Source organism: Drosophila virilis, chromosome 3, assembly GCF_030788295.1.
Source record: "Drosophila virilis strain 15010-1051.87 chromosome 3, Dvir_AGI_RSII-ME, whole genome shotgun sequence".
NCBI lineage: Eukaryota > Metazoa > Arthropoda > Insecta > Diptera > Drosophilidae > Drosophila > Drosophila virilis.
In genome coordinates this window covers 23,910,944-23,929,031 of record NC_091545.1, presented here as the reverse complement: position 1 = coordinate 23,929,031, position 18,088 = coordinate 23,910,944, and the positions used below count along the sequence as shown (strand labels likewise).

The 18,088-nt window shown below is 38.0% G+C and overlaps 1 protein-coding gene across 4 annotated transcripts in view; it reads right to left on the bottom strand.

Moving 5' to 3' along the window:
* Positions 1 to 325: 325 nt before the first annotated feature.
* The window catches only part of AstC-R1 (Allatostatin C receptor 1), a 171,336-nt gene continuing 153,573 nt past the window's right edge, over positions 326 to 18,088 (bottom strand). For 3 of the 4 annotated variants that reach the window (XM_002048337.4, XM_070207975.1, XM_070207974.1), the window contains 2 exons: positions 14,837 to 15,494; positions 326 to 2,390 (listed from right to left, as the gene is read on the bottom strand). In XM_002048337.4, coding sequence (XP_002048373.1) covers positions 771 to 2,255 — 1,485 coding nt within the window. In that variant the 5' untranslated portion in view covers positions 2,256 to 2,390; positions 14,837 to 15,494 and the 3' untranslated portion in view covers positions 326 to 770. The remainder of the gene's footprint in view (positions 2,391 to 14,836; positions 15,495 to 18,088) is intronic. The other variant, XR_004303507.2, reaches the window with a different exon arrangement.

Below are 18,088 nucleotides of genomic sequence, written 5' to 3'. Positions count from 1 at the left end.
GTATTAGGACCAAACAGGGTGGGGTGAGACGGGGTATGCCAGAGTAACCAACAGCAATATAGTGCATTTTTGCTTTGTACTGCATTTTGGTTGCGTTTCTGTTGCTGAACCGGCCCGAGTGTATCTCATGCCCGCTACTGTCCTCCTCTCGACGTTCAGTTCCCAATCTCTCCTGGCAGTGTGACAGGCACTCAACATTTCATTACTGCGCTGATTGGATTACGTTGTTAATGCATTTTATTTGTCCGGCAGAATACGTGGAATCCTCTACCTCTCGAGTTGCTGTGGTAGGACAGCCCGGGGCACCACATGTTAAATTAATATATATTTTGTAAATTTATATTTGTTTATACACTTAAAAGCACATTTAAATAATTTATTTAAACTTAATTCTATTACATTTATATGCTTTTGCCTAATGCACCATTCAAAGAATAACCCCTTGGATTTCAATTTAAAACTTACATTTAATCTTAAATTATTTCTGAAAATTCGTCGTATTAAATATGTTTTGAAGTATTTAATATTTGGTTAAAAAACTAAGAAAAGCTAAGGGCAGCAGCTTGGGTTTATGGTTGACTACTTGTGGGGTTCTCTTATAATACTGTTTGTGAGAAAGTGAAAGTTTGTACCACACACATTTAGTAGAAAAAATTAGTAAATATTTAAATGCCTAAGCTCATTAGTTAAATATAGTACACACATACCTTTATACGTTTAATCAGAGCTTTTCGCTTATTTAAGTATGCATTAAAACTCATTGGTAAGTTTTAAAGATCCGTTTGTTGCACCAGGCTAGATCCACGCCGCGTTGTTGTGCAAAACGCCTCGTGCTGTTCGCTTAGGCAAATTATTAGATTCTCTGCTTCGGGCGCCGTGGAGGAGCCGGGTACTGTCAATTTACCATTGGAACTACACGACTTTGGAGCATTTGTGGAACCAGTTTTTTCAGCTGTTGTCGTCGATGAAGTGGTTGTCGATGAGTTGTTATTGCCCACGTGAAGTGCCAGAAGTGGTGGCTGTTGTTCCTGCTGCTGTTGCGGATTAGTTGTCAATAGACGCCTGGAGCCGCCACGGCGCCGACTACCCTGCTTGGTGAACACGCTGGGCTCGAGCTGCAGCTGGGCATTGATGTCCTGCTTGGTCATGCAGGTGAAGGCCTTGAAGAAGCTCTTGCGAAAGTTCTCGCTAAGAAAAGCATAGAGTATGGGATTTACCGCTGAGTTTGAATAGACCAGAGCGCCCAGCAACAAAAATATGAGTATCTCAAGCCGCGACAAATCACGCTGCGCCGGATTTGAGTTAATCAGCGCCAATTGGGACATCCAATGCGGTAGCCAGCAAGAGATGTAGACTGTGATGACGGTCAGCACCAGACGCGTTACCTTACGATGGGCGCGACGCTTCTCTTTGGACTTGGTCGTGTGCTTGGGTCCCACCGAACGCAGCTTTCGGATGACCAAGTAATAGAAGCTGAGTATGAAGCACAGGGGTGTCGCAAAGCCCAGAAAGAACGTATACAAAATGAAGGTGGTGCCCGAGTGCTTCTTGTATGCGTCTGGCCACATTATGTTGCACGAGTAGTTGATGCCGTCCTCCTGCTCCACTGTGCTGGCATAAAGCATCACCGGCAGCATCAGCACCGCCGAGGTGCTCCATGCCAGCGCCGATACCACCTTGGCATTGTGTAGGGTGCGATAGCGCGGGGATGATATCGGATGGCATACAGCCATATAACGATCCGCGGACATGATCAGCAGAAAGATGGAGGATGTAAACGATGTTATCGAGGTGCTCACCATGTACGCCTTGCACATAAGCTCCCCAAAACGCCAGCTGCAAATGCGCATCGTGTAGAGCAAAAACGGGATGCCAATTAAAAAGCATTCATCGGCTATGGCAAGATTGAGTATATAGATATTGGTCACCGTCTGCATTTTGGAGAAGCGCAATACAACATAAATCACTAGCGTGTTGCCGAACAGGCCCACAATACAAACCAGACCATACAGCACCACCGTGAACAAATCCGCAAACGAATTGCGTGTTGCAATGCAGTGCTGATAGGTGGGCAGATCCGTGCTATGAATAGAGCTGCCCGTGGTCGGCAAGTACTCGCTGGAGTGTGTGCTATAGATGGTATCATTGGGATAATTGTATGGAGCTGTGCTTGTGTTTCCCATTAACAGCCACTCTGGCTGTGACTCTGTTGGGCTGCCACCGACCAAATGAAGGCCCACAATCAATAGCCACATGTTTCTCCTGAAATGTTAATATTCTCTACATAAATACATATGTATATATATAGTTTGTTGCGGTTATTATCCTTAATGTTGTTGTGTCATTTGCAATCTTTGCAAACATGGTCAGCTTTCGGTTTGTTATTTAGCCTGGAAAATAAATGTAAATTGTTCGTTAGACACTTTCCAATGAATCAACATTTGTGCAAGCTTCACGTTGTGCTTGTTATTTTAAATACTATACATTGCATATTTATTAATACCATTGATTGTGGTCTAAACATAAGCCATTATATATATGACTTGTATTATAATAAGAGTTTTCTTTGGAAGTCTTAGCATTAAGCTAAGGGCTCATCGGCTTCTGTGCCTGAGCAGGTGGCATAAATATTATTATGATTCATTCATTATTAGACCAATTTTATAATTATGCTCGAAAAGCAACATTATTGTTTAGAATATATGAAGGTTATTCTGATTTTTAAAAATGAAAAGTATTTGGGTTATAGGAAAAGAAAATAAGAGCAAAATAATTAAATATTATTGTAAACTAAAAATGATGAGCATATTTAAATAGAGTGTATTTTAAAGTATTTCTACTTTAATTTAAGTTTGTTTTTATTTATTTTATTTTTTTTTTAATTAGTTTGTCTTATGAAATTACTTTTCTAGTAAAAATCTTTAGAAATCTGTCAAATTTGTAGACCAAGGTACAAACTGATCTAAAAATGGCTTGGCACAGAACTCGTTAACAAATTATTGATTTCACAACAAACTTCGGCGTCGGACTAATGTGGTATTGAGCATTCCTTCTAGAACTGCTTCAACAGATTCCACAATTCAATCGCTCAGAGTTTGAAAACTTTCAAGTGCAACTTTGCCGTTGCTTTGATTTCTCGCCTTCAACTTTTGCTGAAATTCAGGGGAAAATAAATAAATCATTTGCCGCCAGCAAAATGCACAAAAATTGCGCACAATTAACTTAGCACAAGCACGCAATTTGTTTTGCTCAATCGAAGAAAAATGATTTGATGGCTTTTAAGAAATTTGATTTCCTAAATGAAATTAACATTTAAATTACCATCGAATAATGCATTATTTAACACAAGACAAGAAGGTAAATGAAAAATATTGTAACTGCTGCGCACGTTGTTTTTATACAAGCCAAGCTTGTTTTGCATAAGAGAATAAAACATCTATTTATGCAAAAATGTAAGTTGAAAACAGTTTCTTTAAATATTCCTCGATTATATGCATCGCAGGCGTTAAGACAAACAGCATGGCTTGTGGCATTCTTAACAATATAAACTAAGTATATAAAACATATATTCATATATTCACATACATGGACATTTACGGATATCCATATAAGCTGCTTAGTTTTGTTGCAGCTGAAGTGGCCTTTACTATCGATACTTAGTTCAATTTGCCTTGCACATTAGCGACAAACCAAACATATTGGCTAAGGAGCATGTTTTGATTTGCAAATTAATTTGCGGCTTATTTCACATTGCGTAAATATTGTTGTTAGCTCGGGCCAATGCTGTCGATATCATGTAAACTAATTTCTCTTGTTCGGCTAAGCCATATTAAAATGGCATTTGCGATTGGCAGGTTAATGCATAAAGCGTAAATTGCTAGGCAATTTCAAGTGTTGGGAAAACATTCCAAGCCACAAGTCACAACAGAAGGTTTAAACATTTAGATTGCCAGTTGTCGCCTAAAGTTATGCAATAGAAAATTCAACACTGCCATTTGGCACGTTGAAAGTGATAAATTAAACAATAATATTATCAAGAACCAGGAAAACAATAGATTTAGACGGAAATTTGTGTTATGTTAAAGTGTTCAGTATATGTCATAAGGCTGTGTGCACAGCCACATATTGAGTGTGTACTTCTTTTGTGGAGCAACTCATTGGTCATATGTGTGTAAATATCTAATGCGTATTCTGTTTGCTCTTTAAATATTTGTATAAAGGGTTCTTTTAACTTTCACAGATGCACTTAATTTGCTTGATAAAGGGTATTTCCTAGTCTTGCTTGTTAAATTGAACACTTAAATCGAAACTGAATTAATTGCCATGCATGTAGTTCTGCTTGTAACCTGATTGAAGAGACAACCAACGAATTGCCTCGATATTCGGTTTTAAATTTCGCTGCTGCCGACACCTTCTCGCACTCTGGGCTATAAATCGCCTGCAATTGATGATAGCTGACGGTTTCGGGTGCGTGTGGCTGCGAGATTTTGTTATGCAATCAATTAACGGCACGCTCACACGGTGTGCATTAAATTAACATGTAGAAATTCTTGACATACCTGCTATTTTCTTTTATTTAATTAGATATTAATGAGAAAATATTTTATATTTGCATTGCAAATAAATTCAGTTATGATAACAAGTTAGTTTCGGATTAAGTGTAGGATAATTTTAATTGTGTATTTTCAAGAGAATATTTCAACTATTTTAGACTGAAATGCAAAATCACTTTCAATAGAAATATTTACGTTATTTTTGTTTCATTGCAAACAGGAGTAGAGTGGAAAAATTGAGCGTGTTTAGGTAAATATTTTTATAAACATAAAATTCTGGGAATTAAGAACTTAAAATCGCATTTACGATTTTCGGTTCTGCTATTCTAACAAGGTATTCAGTTTTGTTGTCCAGATGTAGGGAATTGGGCAGCTTTTTTACCCTCCAGTCTGCATCACATTGCTGCTGTGTGGTGTGTTGTAACTGGTTTGACAGTTTGTTGAAGGGTTTTAACAGCTTTAGTTTTACACCTGTCCACGCGTTGTTTTGTGTTTTATCTGCTATCGCATTGGTATCTGTTGAATGGTGTTTTGCCTTTATTGTGCTATCAAATGGCAAAGTGCAGGCAACGTTAGCTGCTGCTGTTGCAGTAATTGTTGCTGTTATCTGCAACCGCAATTCGGTTGCAAATTGCAACAGCCCTTAGCTGAACAGACGAAGAGGGTGCGGCTGTGTGTGCCTGTGCGTGTGCGTGTGCGGGTGCGGGTACAGTCTAAGCTTATTTGCAGGACTGTCCACTACACTTAGCACATTGGCTGCCATTTGACAGGCAAATAGAACATGTGCTGCAATCATTGCTGCACTTTTAGATTCCAGCTGACGAGAGGCAGCTTCAAGTGGCCATTTTTGGATGCTGACTCAGGCAGTGCCAGACCATAGGAATGTGCAACTGCAGCTCCCTGCGCAGCTGTCAGTGTCGTTGTTGTTGTAAACTTCGTCCCTTGGTCGCATTTTGTGTGATGCGTTTATTAAAAATTTATGCAGTTTATGAGAGTCACCCTTGCTCCGTTACCAACTCCCGGTCTGTGGCAAAGTCGTATTCGGTGCAACTTGTGTCTGGACACTGGCTGGTAATGCTGCTGCTGCGCATGATGATGTGGCGAAGGGCTATAAAGCAGCAGTTTAACTTGGAAACATGCACCAAAGCAGCGCAGAGCTGTTAAAGCGGAAAAATTATCGCATAAGCCACAGCAAAGAGCATTAAATGTTATTGGTGTCGCAAGAGGTATATCAAGATAAGTTTCCAGTTTATCCTAGTCCCTTTTCACAATTGTGAAAATGATTTGTCTTTTATCAATACAATTAAGAATTAATTTTTCAATTATCACAATTACATTCGCTATCTTTAAGCTGTATTGATAAAACTTAACAACTTCTATAATATTATATCCAACTTACCACGTAATCAATTTCATTACTCGGCACTCTATTGTTATTTTCTGCTGTTCTTAATGGTTGTTAAATTCCCTGATTTGAACATTTTACAATGATTTGATTGAAAAGTAGTTTTAACTTCTAAGTGCGCAATCGATTGATTTGATTTATGGACCACAGCCAAGAAACTTAAAACTGAAAAGTGTGCACTTAATTAATTAAAAGTTTGTATAAAACTTCGTCATTACCAACTACCTACTCACCACCGTAGACAGCTTAGCTTAGGTGGGGGGGAGGTGGACTTCATTGGCACATACTAAAAAGTTGCAAGTTGTTGCACGCGTGCGGATAATGCCACAAATTTGGAGTACAGTCCACAGAGCAAGTTTAACAGCGTGGCAAATTCTATTACGCACAAAAGACATTGTGGGGCCTGGGCAGGATAGTCGAGGAAAGGAGGGAGGCTGCAATTGCCGGGCAGTGAACAGCTTGGCAAATGTTTAGCTGCTTTCTAGTGGCCGGAATACACGACGAGGCGGCAAGTGAGGCGTATAATTTTTGGATAATCAACAATACATAAACAACAACAACAACAAATACACGCAAGCACACACGCACACCCTTAGGAGTAAGAGTTTGCAAATATGGCTAACAAATTTGCATGCGGACCTCCAACTCCATCCATATACCCCAAAACATACAACACCCAGTCAACATGTTGGGCTGCATGACAAGTGCACTTGGTGTGGGCCATGTTTATGGAGTGTGCGGCCTGCCGAATGTAAAGTGCAACATAAACAAAAGCCAATGCGACCCTTCAGACCCCTGTCTCACCTACTGTCTCGCTTGCCCTTTCTCACTGTTTGCCAAATGTTAACCGCACTTAATCTTTGGGACACCTTTGGTTAGGATGTGCTACTCTGCTGGGCTCTTGATAAAAACAAAACACAATTCGCAACTAAGTTTTACCGATATACTTGTACTCTTAAATGTCAAACAGCTTGTTGGCCAGAGGAGTATGGTTATATTGTTACATTTTACAAGCTTAAAGTGTTTGCACCTGCAGTTATAATGCTAAAATCCTTGCAGAGGGTGTTTTGGTTAGTTTATGAATTGCATAATGCATATATGGAGACGTCTCCGAGTTTTTGTATACAAGTAGTTCTATTATGATTATATCAAAATCTGATGAGTACTTATAACATAGGCCTACTGTTTTAAACAGACTTTAATTTATTTTCAGGGCAGTGGGAAGTAAATTTGGGCAGGTCTACATGCACGCTTCCATACAATAAAGGCCATTAGACACAACACAAAAGCCATGTCAAAGCAGGCAAGTACGAAGCTGTTATTTAAATTTATAAGAATCGCATAGGGGGGCAACGTTTTTTTTTTTTTTTAATTTGAAGCGCAGCGGGAATTAATCTTTGGTTACGTTTATATTGGATAACACACATGCATGCGTACATTATGAAGTATGAAGTATGTAAGTTCATATGTACATATATATATTAAAAGGGTTAGTTGCCTTAATTCAAGAGAATCGTTTTGGCTGGTTTTTCAAATATTTTTTGACCCGTGAAAGACTGAAATATTTCCCCATTACACATCTATGTATATCTTTGAATGTACCTTATTATTTGTAACTTTCAAAGGGTATGGTTTAGTCTGATAGTTTATGTCTTGCATGTTTAGTTCCCATAGCGGTTGTATCTCGTGTTTTATTACAGACATCCTAATAACCGAGAGAGACTTTTTTCCCCAATGACCAAAGGCAGAGGACATTGTTAGTTAGTAACCATCCTGCCCGAGCAATTATGTATGTGAGGACTTTCACACATTGTTAACCGACTGCAGCCAAGTCCAAGTTGGAGAGTCCTGCGGTTTTTACCATTACTCTGTCGGAGTGCTCATTTTATTTATGATGCTCACCCAGCTACACCTCAACTCCTATCCTCGCACGCACCCTCATATATCATAGGCAGTGGCTTTTGGTTTTTAACAGACACATTTGCACACACATTTGCACCTTTTGTCGGCTAACGAAACGAAACCCAAATTTAGCTATGGCCACCCTTTGATGTGGTTGGCATTGTTGCTGCCTTTGTGGGCTAGTGGTTTCAACTGCAGGCTTAAGCCCGATATATCCCAGCATTGTTCATTGTTCTATGGCCTCTTACTCCATGGTGTATTAATCTAAGGTGCCTGTGAGAGGCGCTGCTGAGCGTACCAAGTGATTTATCAGTCGAACATTAACGGAATAGCTTTTTCGGACCAGGAAAATTTTTCCATATTTAAGGTTGTAAAGGACTTGCTAAATTTGTCAGTGACCAGAAGTTATGGAATACTAATTTACTTGCGAAACAACTCTTTGAGGCAAACTACAAATAATTTAAATTTATTTCGAACTGGTTTATGCTTACGAGCTAAAAGTGTATTAAAAGATTGGCAAAAACTCGTTAAATAAACTATAAATAATTTTACTTTCCATTTTCTTGCTAAGTCGTATAATATTTCCCAAGAATTCCTAATTCAGGAAAATTTTACCCAAGTGCAAATCCCATCTCTCATTTAATAAATTAAGCCGTTCTAGGCTAATTAGTACCAGCAACAACTATGACAACAAGGCTAAAATTAGAATTTTGTAGTATTATTTAAGGCGCTTAACGAATGCATTCCCCGCAGTGCACTCTACGGATGGCTGTGTGCGTGTGCCTAATACCAATCGGACCCCCACATAACGCAATTTGCATAAATTAGCAGCAATATATTGCCACGCCCTCGGCCTAATAGCCGCCCATCTGCTGGTTATGTGTATTGTTCGCGGTGCACGGTTCGATAGTTCCGTTCGAAAATTTTAACATCATTTTTGGAACTGACTTCCATAATTGAGCGAAGCGCATTTATTCCATATGTTACACTGGCCTTAAATTGACGGCTAGTGGGCGTGGCACGCGGTTGAGCACGCACACACATAGTTTGCAATTGTTGCCACAATGTAAAAGCTTTTGTCATTCGCCTATTTTGGTTTCTATGGCTTTGACAAAAGCGAAAATCTAGCCACATTTTAATTGGATGCTGTTGAATTTTTACATTGTATTCTAGTTGTCAGCTCTTTGCTTGGCTTTGTTTAAGGTTTAGTGGCGATGGCTTTGATTTTATTGTTTTTGTATTTTTCGGAGCGTACAATATTTTGTTATGCATACAAAGTATTTCATGTTTTATGATTGTTTCAAATTAATGCAACTTTGTAATACAAACTGTTCAAACATTTCTCGTAACTATTTGAATGTATTCACATTTTATAACATTTTAATAGTAATTAGTTAAATATAAACGTTATAGCGCATTAACTTTTTAAGTATGTTTTCAAAGCTATAATTTCTGTAAATAAATTCTTTATTTGAGTTATGCAGTTTTTGTTTGTCTTTCAGTCCAAATATCAATAAAATCAATTATACGCCCCATGCTCTGAGTATTCTTTTGCTTTGCCTTATAAAATAGGTTGCTTTGATTTCCGTTTCTATCGAAGTTGCTTGGAAATGCTATTTACCTATTTGCAAATATTATTTCAAGTGTAATTATCGGACTGGAATAAACAGGAAAAATGCTTGGCACGTGGCGCCTTTTATGTTGTCCAATGCCCACCTGACTGTCTATCTCTCAGTCGGCCTGTCAGTCAGTCAGTTCATCAATTTGTATTTATGCAGTGTTGATATTTACAGCTGACTCAACATCAAAAAATATAAATAAATCGAAATCAAATCAAGCGATAGTCAAAGCAAATTGTCCAGTTCGAAAGTCGTTTGACGCTTAACAAGAAATGCAATTAGCAACATGAATGGCCAATTAATTATAATAGCAACATATGCATTGTTGTTGTTGTCGCTGTTGTTGTTGTTGTTGTTGTTGTTGATGTTGTTGTTGGTTATTGGTGTTGCTCAATGGCACTCGGTCAACAATGCTTTCATGCACTTAGTCAGCCATCGGCGTTATTTATTCATTTAATTATGACAGTCTGCCAAGTTTGTGTACCCAGCAATCGATTGGCCGAAATTGGGAATATTTAATTTGGCGCACAATGTGTATGTCTCAGTTACAGGTAGCTGATACATAAAATAAACAAAAGGTACGGTTTATTGTTCTTATAAATAGTCATAAGCAACACTCTAATTTTTACCAATATTTTCAACTATATTTGGTTTTTTTTTTGGTGAGCTTATCACCTTCTTCAGGATACGGGAAATTTTTCCTGCTAATATATATATTCATGGCAATTAAATATCATTTTAAAGCAATATTTAGTTCATTTTGTGTACTTTTGTGTTTTTTGTATATATATTTTAGTTGGCATCTAAGCAAATTATAAGTTTTATTAACTGCATTAAATCCAATATAAACTATATTTTATTTTTGTGAGGATATTTCAAAGTCGATTTCTATTAGTTTTCCCCTTTTTTGTTTATCCAATTTGTGCACTCAGCTTTGTTGTTTGTTTTGCTTGCTTTTTCTCACAATGCTCATTGAAGTATTTTTAATATTTGTAGCCATGACCAACCTAGACAATACACGCAACACCCCCTCCTGCTACTTCCTGCAGCCATTTGTTGTTCAATTATTTTATGAGTTCATTTAAGCAGAAGCAATGAAAATATGATGTACATCCAATTTAAATTGATTACTTTACAGCGGCAGCCAAGCGTGTAGTGAGAGCGGGCTAAGATGGCAGCTCCCAGGGAGGGCTACGAGTGACGCCTGAACACATACAACCATAATATAATGCATTGACGCTCAATTAACACTAAATCATGCCATTAATTAATTGATATTTTTTCATGACGGCACAAACAGTGCTGCATAACTGGTATCGTATCATATCAGCGCTGCACACCGATGTTGTAGTCGTTTCCTCTTTTTTTAGTTTCATTTCAGAAAATCTAATCAATAATGACTAAGTTGACGGGGGACTCGGTCTGTCACCTCCATTTCATGGACAATCATTCATTTCGTCATTGGGTCGCTAATTGAATTGCGAAATCGAATCGGAAGCGGAACGAAATTGATCGCATGACTCATATGGACGGTGGGAAGGCGGGCCTAGAGCGTTTCAGATGAAAACTAATCGAACTCTATAATATCTGACGCAACTAATGGAGTATTTAATTGATCAGGATTTCATGTGATTGATTAGTTTAATTTGGCGCTATATATTGAATTGCTGTATCAAATAAAAATTATAGTAATTTACCTAGCAAGAGCTGTGATAATAATAGCTACGTTTAGATAGTTTTAATACAAATATTATGGGTTTACTTGAATCCCCAATACGGCACTGAGTCACCCGAGTGTTGGGCATTCATTATCATCATATAACCCTTTGTTGTTTATGGTAATATTTTTTCAGTTTTGTTATGTGACGAGCACTTTGCCTGGCTTTTCAGCTACGTTTTTTTCATATTTTTTTGTTAGCTCTATTGTTGTCGCTGCTTCGCTTTTGTCGTCATTAACGTCAGCCTGGCGTTGTTTAATTTGAACATTAATCATGGCAACGGGCTGGGAGCTCTATCGTAACTGGATACAGTTGCAAACTGCAGCGTTGGGTGGTGCAAATGGTTGACGACAACTTGATGAAAAAGTTGTGGCAAGTTTGAAGGCAAAAAAAAAAAAGGAAACTTAGTTGGTTTTGCTCTGCATGTGCACGCAGGTGCGACAACAGGGGACATAATGTTCACTGTGCACTGGCATGATTTGAAGAATTCTTAGAAATTTGTTATAAAAATGTTGACGTTTCCCACATGCTTATTAACCACAAGAGATCTTAATATTGTAAAACTATTTCCATTTCATTTTTAGAGCACTTTGGCAGTGAAATGCTTTATTCCACTCTAACAATCACAATAGGAAGCAGTTCAGTGTGCTTGACTTGGATTTTTCTCTGTAAATATGTTATTTAAAACTTAACAGAGTAACAAAGAAAAAATAGAAAAAATAAAGGTAGAAGTATTTTGGTATATTACATTTTTGTAGAAATTAACGATAGCTTTGGTTCCCTCACAGAAGGACTATTTAAAGAATTAATTTACTGGGAAAATTAATTTCAAAAATCATTGTAGCAAGTTCCTTTAAGTATCTACATTAGGTTTTCCCGCTGTCGTATGCATAAGAACCTCTCACATCATATTTCGAGCGCAATACGTAAAAAAATATTAGGATATTTTCTGCTCTTCGCTTTTCTGTCTAGCAAAGGTTTTTGTTAGCTTTTTACCAACACTTTTAATACATCTCTTTGGCTTCTTTGCTTTTCTTGCCATCGTTGTTTGGTTATGCTAAAAAATATAAAACAATGATGGCAATGAAAGCAAAAATTCTACTTTGTTTTTGCATCTTTCTCCATCTTTATAGTTTTTCAAACACTCTGTTGCCACTTTAGCACATGTCGGCTTCTAGCCTTCAAGTAACCCTTTCAACTGCGAATAAGTCATTTATTGAGGGCCATATCATCAGTTGGGCTGAATGGCTATTGGATTCTCATTACTTCTCATTACTAGTTTATCGTCTAATACATTATTTGCGTCTGGGTGGTTCGTGTCTCATTAATTCGGACAAGTAGGACATGTTGAAATGTTTGCCTTGAAAGTTAACAGCTGGATATGATTTAGTTTTTTGCTCCATGCCTCTAGATTTCTGCTGCCCTTCTTTGCGCTTGTGTTGGCTGCATTTCACTTTTCATTTACGAGTCGCAACTAATTGCGGTAGCTTGAATGTGCTTATCTTATCTAATTGCCCCATATCCGACGCCAAAGCTTTAATACATAATAGTTCAAGTATATCATTGCCGCTGCCACCTGCCACGTGCAACCTACCCTTCGAATCCCGTTCATAGATCGGTTTAAAGGTCTCCTCGTAATTAATTGCAAAAGTTTCCGCAGTGGGGCAAAATTTCAAAAGTTTTCAGCAGCAGCTTTGAATATCTCATTAACTGACGGCGGGTGCAACCGTTAAATAAGTGATGAGTACCCAAAGAGCATATATGACAAATAATATGGATAAGTACGTGATATACTAGTTGCACTTATAATTAATCTGAGGACTAGCCTAATGAAGAGTCAAATAATTAGAAAGACAAGAATTTTGGGTTGAAGTTGAAAGTGAATGGTTCTGTTTTACATTGTAAATGTAACCTAAATTATAATTTCGAAATTATTTTTCTATCTAGAAAAAATTAATAAATATTTGATTATTCGGATTATTGTAGCTAAGGAATGATTTTTCATAATGTTAAAAAAAGTGTAGAAAAATCTTGCTTCAATATTCGCGGAACCAGGCTCTAATATAGTAAGAACTCTATTAGAAATTTAACAGCATCTCAACTAGGAAAACATTTTTCTTGCACGGTTGCTTAATGTTTTCTATGTTCAGCATCATCTTTAAAGAGCAAGCATGCCTTTGACATGTACGGAAATTTTGTCACTTTGTTTATTTATTTGCGTTGACTATTTGCCTGATGCGGATATGTGGATGGAGGGAAGGAGGGCTTACGGCAGGCGCCGGTTTCATCAAATTATACGCATTTACTATGCACTTTGTCAAGCAGATTTGAACCCTGGAATTTGGCTTTCAGGTTCGCTGAAGTGTGGTCTTTGGTTTTTTTTTCCCCCGAGCTGCTGTCGATTGTGGCCCTTATTTGCTTGTTACCCTGTAAAAAGTCGATGGGTTGCTTAAGTGAAGGTACAAGGTTGTGCTTATGGAGATTTTTCTTGATCAGGGACAATATCTGAGTGATTGCCGGCCGTCTGTTCATCAATCATATTAAGTAGTGCAATTTCATGTCCTTAATTTTAAATAAACAAATTTCATTCCATATCCTTGTGTTGCATGGCAATAGGATATAAGGCATCTGTTGGTCGTCCACACTTAACTATTGGTTTCTTACATTTTATCACATCATTTGAACTGAAATGTTAATGTCTGTTGTTCGTTCTGTCGTGTCCTAAGTCCTAGATGTCCCGGCTCAAAAAGCATATCCAAATGCCAGCCAGTCAGCCGTGATGGAAGGAAACATTTTGGTTGCAATGTCCTCGTGTGTGATGGTGTCGATTGTCGGCATGGGAGTGGGCGCGGAGCCTTGGCAGACGTTAAAAGAAATCTGTCTGACAAATTACATGCGTAGCAGCTGCTGAATGCTTCGTTGGCCCATGTCGTCCTTTTTGCTGCTGCTGATGCTGCTGTTGCTGCTGCTCCACATTTGACTCAACCAACAACCAACAGCCATCAGTCGGGAACGCGTCACTCAGTCTGTCTGTTTGTCTGTCAAGGAGAGTGCAACGACCTTCTAGCTGAATGGGGCTTCGGTTTGGTAAATGGGGCTAGTTTTTTACAAGTGCGGCTTGCTGCACTCAATAAGCTGATAAGCATGTCGAGTGGCTACCATTACTATGCCAGGATGAAGCAACTATTTGTTTGCTTTGGGGCAAAAATTGTAAAAAGATTTAACCAGTTTTATAAAATGAAATATAATTTTTATATTTCGAACTTTATTTTAAGACCCATCTTAAAAAAATTAAATTTGTAAAAATTTTTTCAAGTTATTTAATCCTTTATGTAGAGAGCTTTTTGTATTTTTAAAGGCTTGCCCAGCTACGACTACTTCTTTTAATACTATTTCTACTCCTTCTAGTTGCAAATTCTAGTCACAAGCAGTTTCCACATCATCATCAGATTTGCAGTGCTTTACCCTCGCATTCAACAGTTATAAATTGTTATGCGTACAAATTGTAGCTATCTGATAAATTTCAATGCACAGGACCCTTCCAAAATGGCATTTTTATTGTTTGGCGACTGGCCGAGTTCTTCGGCCATCCCCCCACGTGTAAAACTTGCTTAAGATACAAACGTATTTGATGCTTACCATTATTATGCGACGCCAGTTGCCGCCTTGGCACACGGCCCATCTTCGTAGCGGGCTGTGGACTCCTTTCTGAACAATTCCCAAGCAGCACGCACTTTTTCTTTTCTTTTTTTTTTTTTTTTGATAGTTTTGAGGTTCTCAAAATATTTGGCAAACGCTTCTGTGATTTCTCGAATTTCCCGAATTTCTCTGTTATTTTTCACTGTCTGAATTATTTGTGCTGCTGCCTGTGTCCGACTGCCTGCAGAATTGTTTGTTTATTTTCGCTGCGTTCTGCTAATTTATATTAGCGCTGCCAGCGTCGTTGCCGTCGCAGATTTGGCAGATCTACGCACTGTTGCTTTGGGCCGCTTTACGCTTTACGCTGCGGTCGGTTCGGGTCGCTGCGATGCCAATGCCAACTGCACGTTTCGGGTTTGTTTTGCATACTGCGCGCCGCAGTTGCCGGCGAATGTTGTTGTGGTGCATGGGACGCCCCCGATTGCAGAGCTGCCGCCCCGACGCGCAGCCTCGTGTTGGCTCGGCAAATTGGCCAGATGTATGCTCGTGTGTTGTTCATCTGTTCGTGCATTTTCTCTTTCTCCTCATTGCTGCTGCTTGCATGATTCGCGCTGCATTTCCACTAAGAAAAATAGTTTGGTGGGCAATTCAAGTGCATCTGAAATACAGGCAGATAAACAGAATGCGTTCATAAACTTGTTATATATTCATTTGTCTTAACTATTATACATACTTCTGTAAGTTTCCGTTTTAATATGTATGTGTTAGTGTAGTAAGTGTAGTGCCAGAGCTATATTTATTATTATCGATCGTGTAGCTATCGTACACTTAAAATATATAATCTTTTAACTTTAGAGAATAAAAAGTGTTTATTTCAGAAAATGTTTTCGAAACTTTATAGAGTTTCATATATGAATTATTATTTGTTAAATCAAAAATATTAGCATTCTCAAAACTAAAATCGATTTATAAAATTAAAAACTACTTCAAAATAAAAGTGTAACGAGATATATGTATATGTGGCACATACTTGCCGGCATATTTTCGCTCATGCCAATTTTTCTCAGTGTTTCAACAATTAATGGCACATGGCTGGTTATTCTCTGTCTCTCTTTCGCAGTCACCCATTTGAACTGCTGCTCTCTTATACTCACTATATAAGTAATATTGCCGGTAAACTTTCACTTTCGCTGGCAGTTTTGCTGTTAACTTTACAGCGTGCTGTTAACCGGCATCAGCACTGTTAGTTTTGTAGGACATTTGTTGATTGCACATTGATTGGAAGCAAACTGATTTGGTTTACATGTGAATGCTGCCAGCTGTGGGACTCATTAGTCTGATTAAACAGGTAAGTTATTATAAATATCTGCTACAGCATATTCAATTTTTATTGAAAATCAGGATAGTGCCGTGTGTTCAATTATACCACAAAGTTTCATTGCGACTAAATGACTTTCATTTATATCTGGGATTTAACTTAAAATCTCTCTAAACCGTTTTTAATTTAATGTTTAAACATCTACGCACTAGTTTGGTAAGAATTTCATATCCTTTTAATGGGTGGAAAGCGTAAAAGTAGAGATTAAGAGTGCAGGCGTATTTTTAGAAATTGTTTTTAAAGTAATTTAGAACATATAAAATTTATCTTGTAGCTTGTTTGCTCAACTTTTTTCAAACCAGAATAATTTCCATGCGAAGCAAAGGGATTATTTTTTGTTAGCTATTGGTCTAAAAGTTTGATTAGGGCAGCAGGAAACCATAACAGCATAGCGAACACGGAGAAGTCTAGAGATTCAAACAACACCCAGAAGAGATAGCTTCGAAAATGTGGCAACTGTCCTTTGGACTATGCCTTAGTTCGCCTTTTGAGCAAAACTTTTAATCCTTCTGGTTGAACTTCCGACACCCTTTGCCTGCTCGTATTCCTGCTAGCCGCTTTTATACTGCTGGGCGTAGAACTTGCATCCTGAAATCGTCTAACGCTGACACTGAAAAGTGCTTAGAGTACACTGGCAACAGGCCCTTCGGTTGAGCTGTTTATTGTGTTTACAATGGACTCTTAACGCTCGGGTCTGAGGGCTCGGGGCTTTTGGCCTGGATTCGTACTCAAATTCAACCCGTTTTGGCCTAGTTGCAGTAAAATTCAAGAACTTTAATTAAATAAAGGCCACAACTGGTTGGTTGGTCAACAGTTCTGAATTGTCGGTTCCGCAAATTAAATTAAAAATGTTTTCATTTGAGCTGCGCTCAAAATTTGCGTAATGTCTTTTATTGAATTTACTGAAGCCAAAGAGGAGAAAGTGGAAGCAATATTGACCATTTTTGTTGGCTTTCTGCTCATTTGTCAGCTGCCAGCCTGGTTACACTAATTAGCGCAATAAACAGGCTCTGTTTCTAGGGCATTTTGTACACTTTCAAGAAGACTTAACAATTATCAATTAAGAACCAAAGAACCAGAACCGGTTGTCATAAATGTTATAATGAATTTCTTAAGTAAGAAAAAGCTCTTTGAACCAATTGAAAACTTTTAAAGGGTGTATTTAAAGCATAAAATGCTAAAATATTCAAATTATTCAAATAGAACCAAACAACTGGGCGAAAATTGAATATTGGTTGGCTACGAAAAGTTGTTGATATTTTGCAAAAGTTTGCGTGCGGTTTCGAAAGGCCGTCTGGGAATGCAGACAAGGCGGATGCCAACGCCTTTTCAGCACTTAACGCTCTACACCTAAACACATGGTTATTTTTTTTTTTTAGCATTTCAGTCTAATGCTCCTACAATGCTCCTCTCTCTTACTAGCAAATGTTTCGTTGTGGTGTTATCAAAAGTTTTCGACAAGTTCTATGATAAATTAAGTTTGACATGCCTGCGTGGGTTACATTTAAAGTCATTTGCAAATATATATTTGAATATATTGAGTTTCGCCTTAAAAGTCTACAAGATTACGAATTGCCCGAATCATATCATGTTTGCCATGAACAAATAATTAAGCGGAAACCCTTTAATGTCAAAAATTATGTGTTCATGCGAATGACATTAACATCTCTTTCATATGCTAACGAAAGGTCGCCCCTTTTCAGCCAGTAGTGTTTGTGGTTATTGAAAATTGCTTTTCCCGAACAGTTAATTAACAATCGGTCGCATTCTAAACAACATAGAGTTCAAAATTAAATTATGCTGAATTGGTCGCTTTTAATAGTTAGTTCTAACTAAATGCGAGGCCCTGCAATATATATAATGTCTGTAGTAAT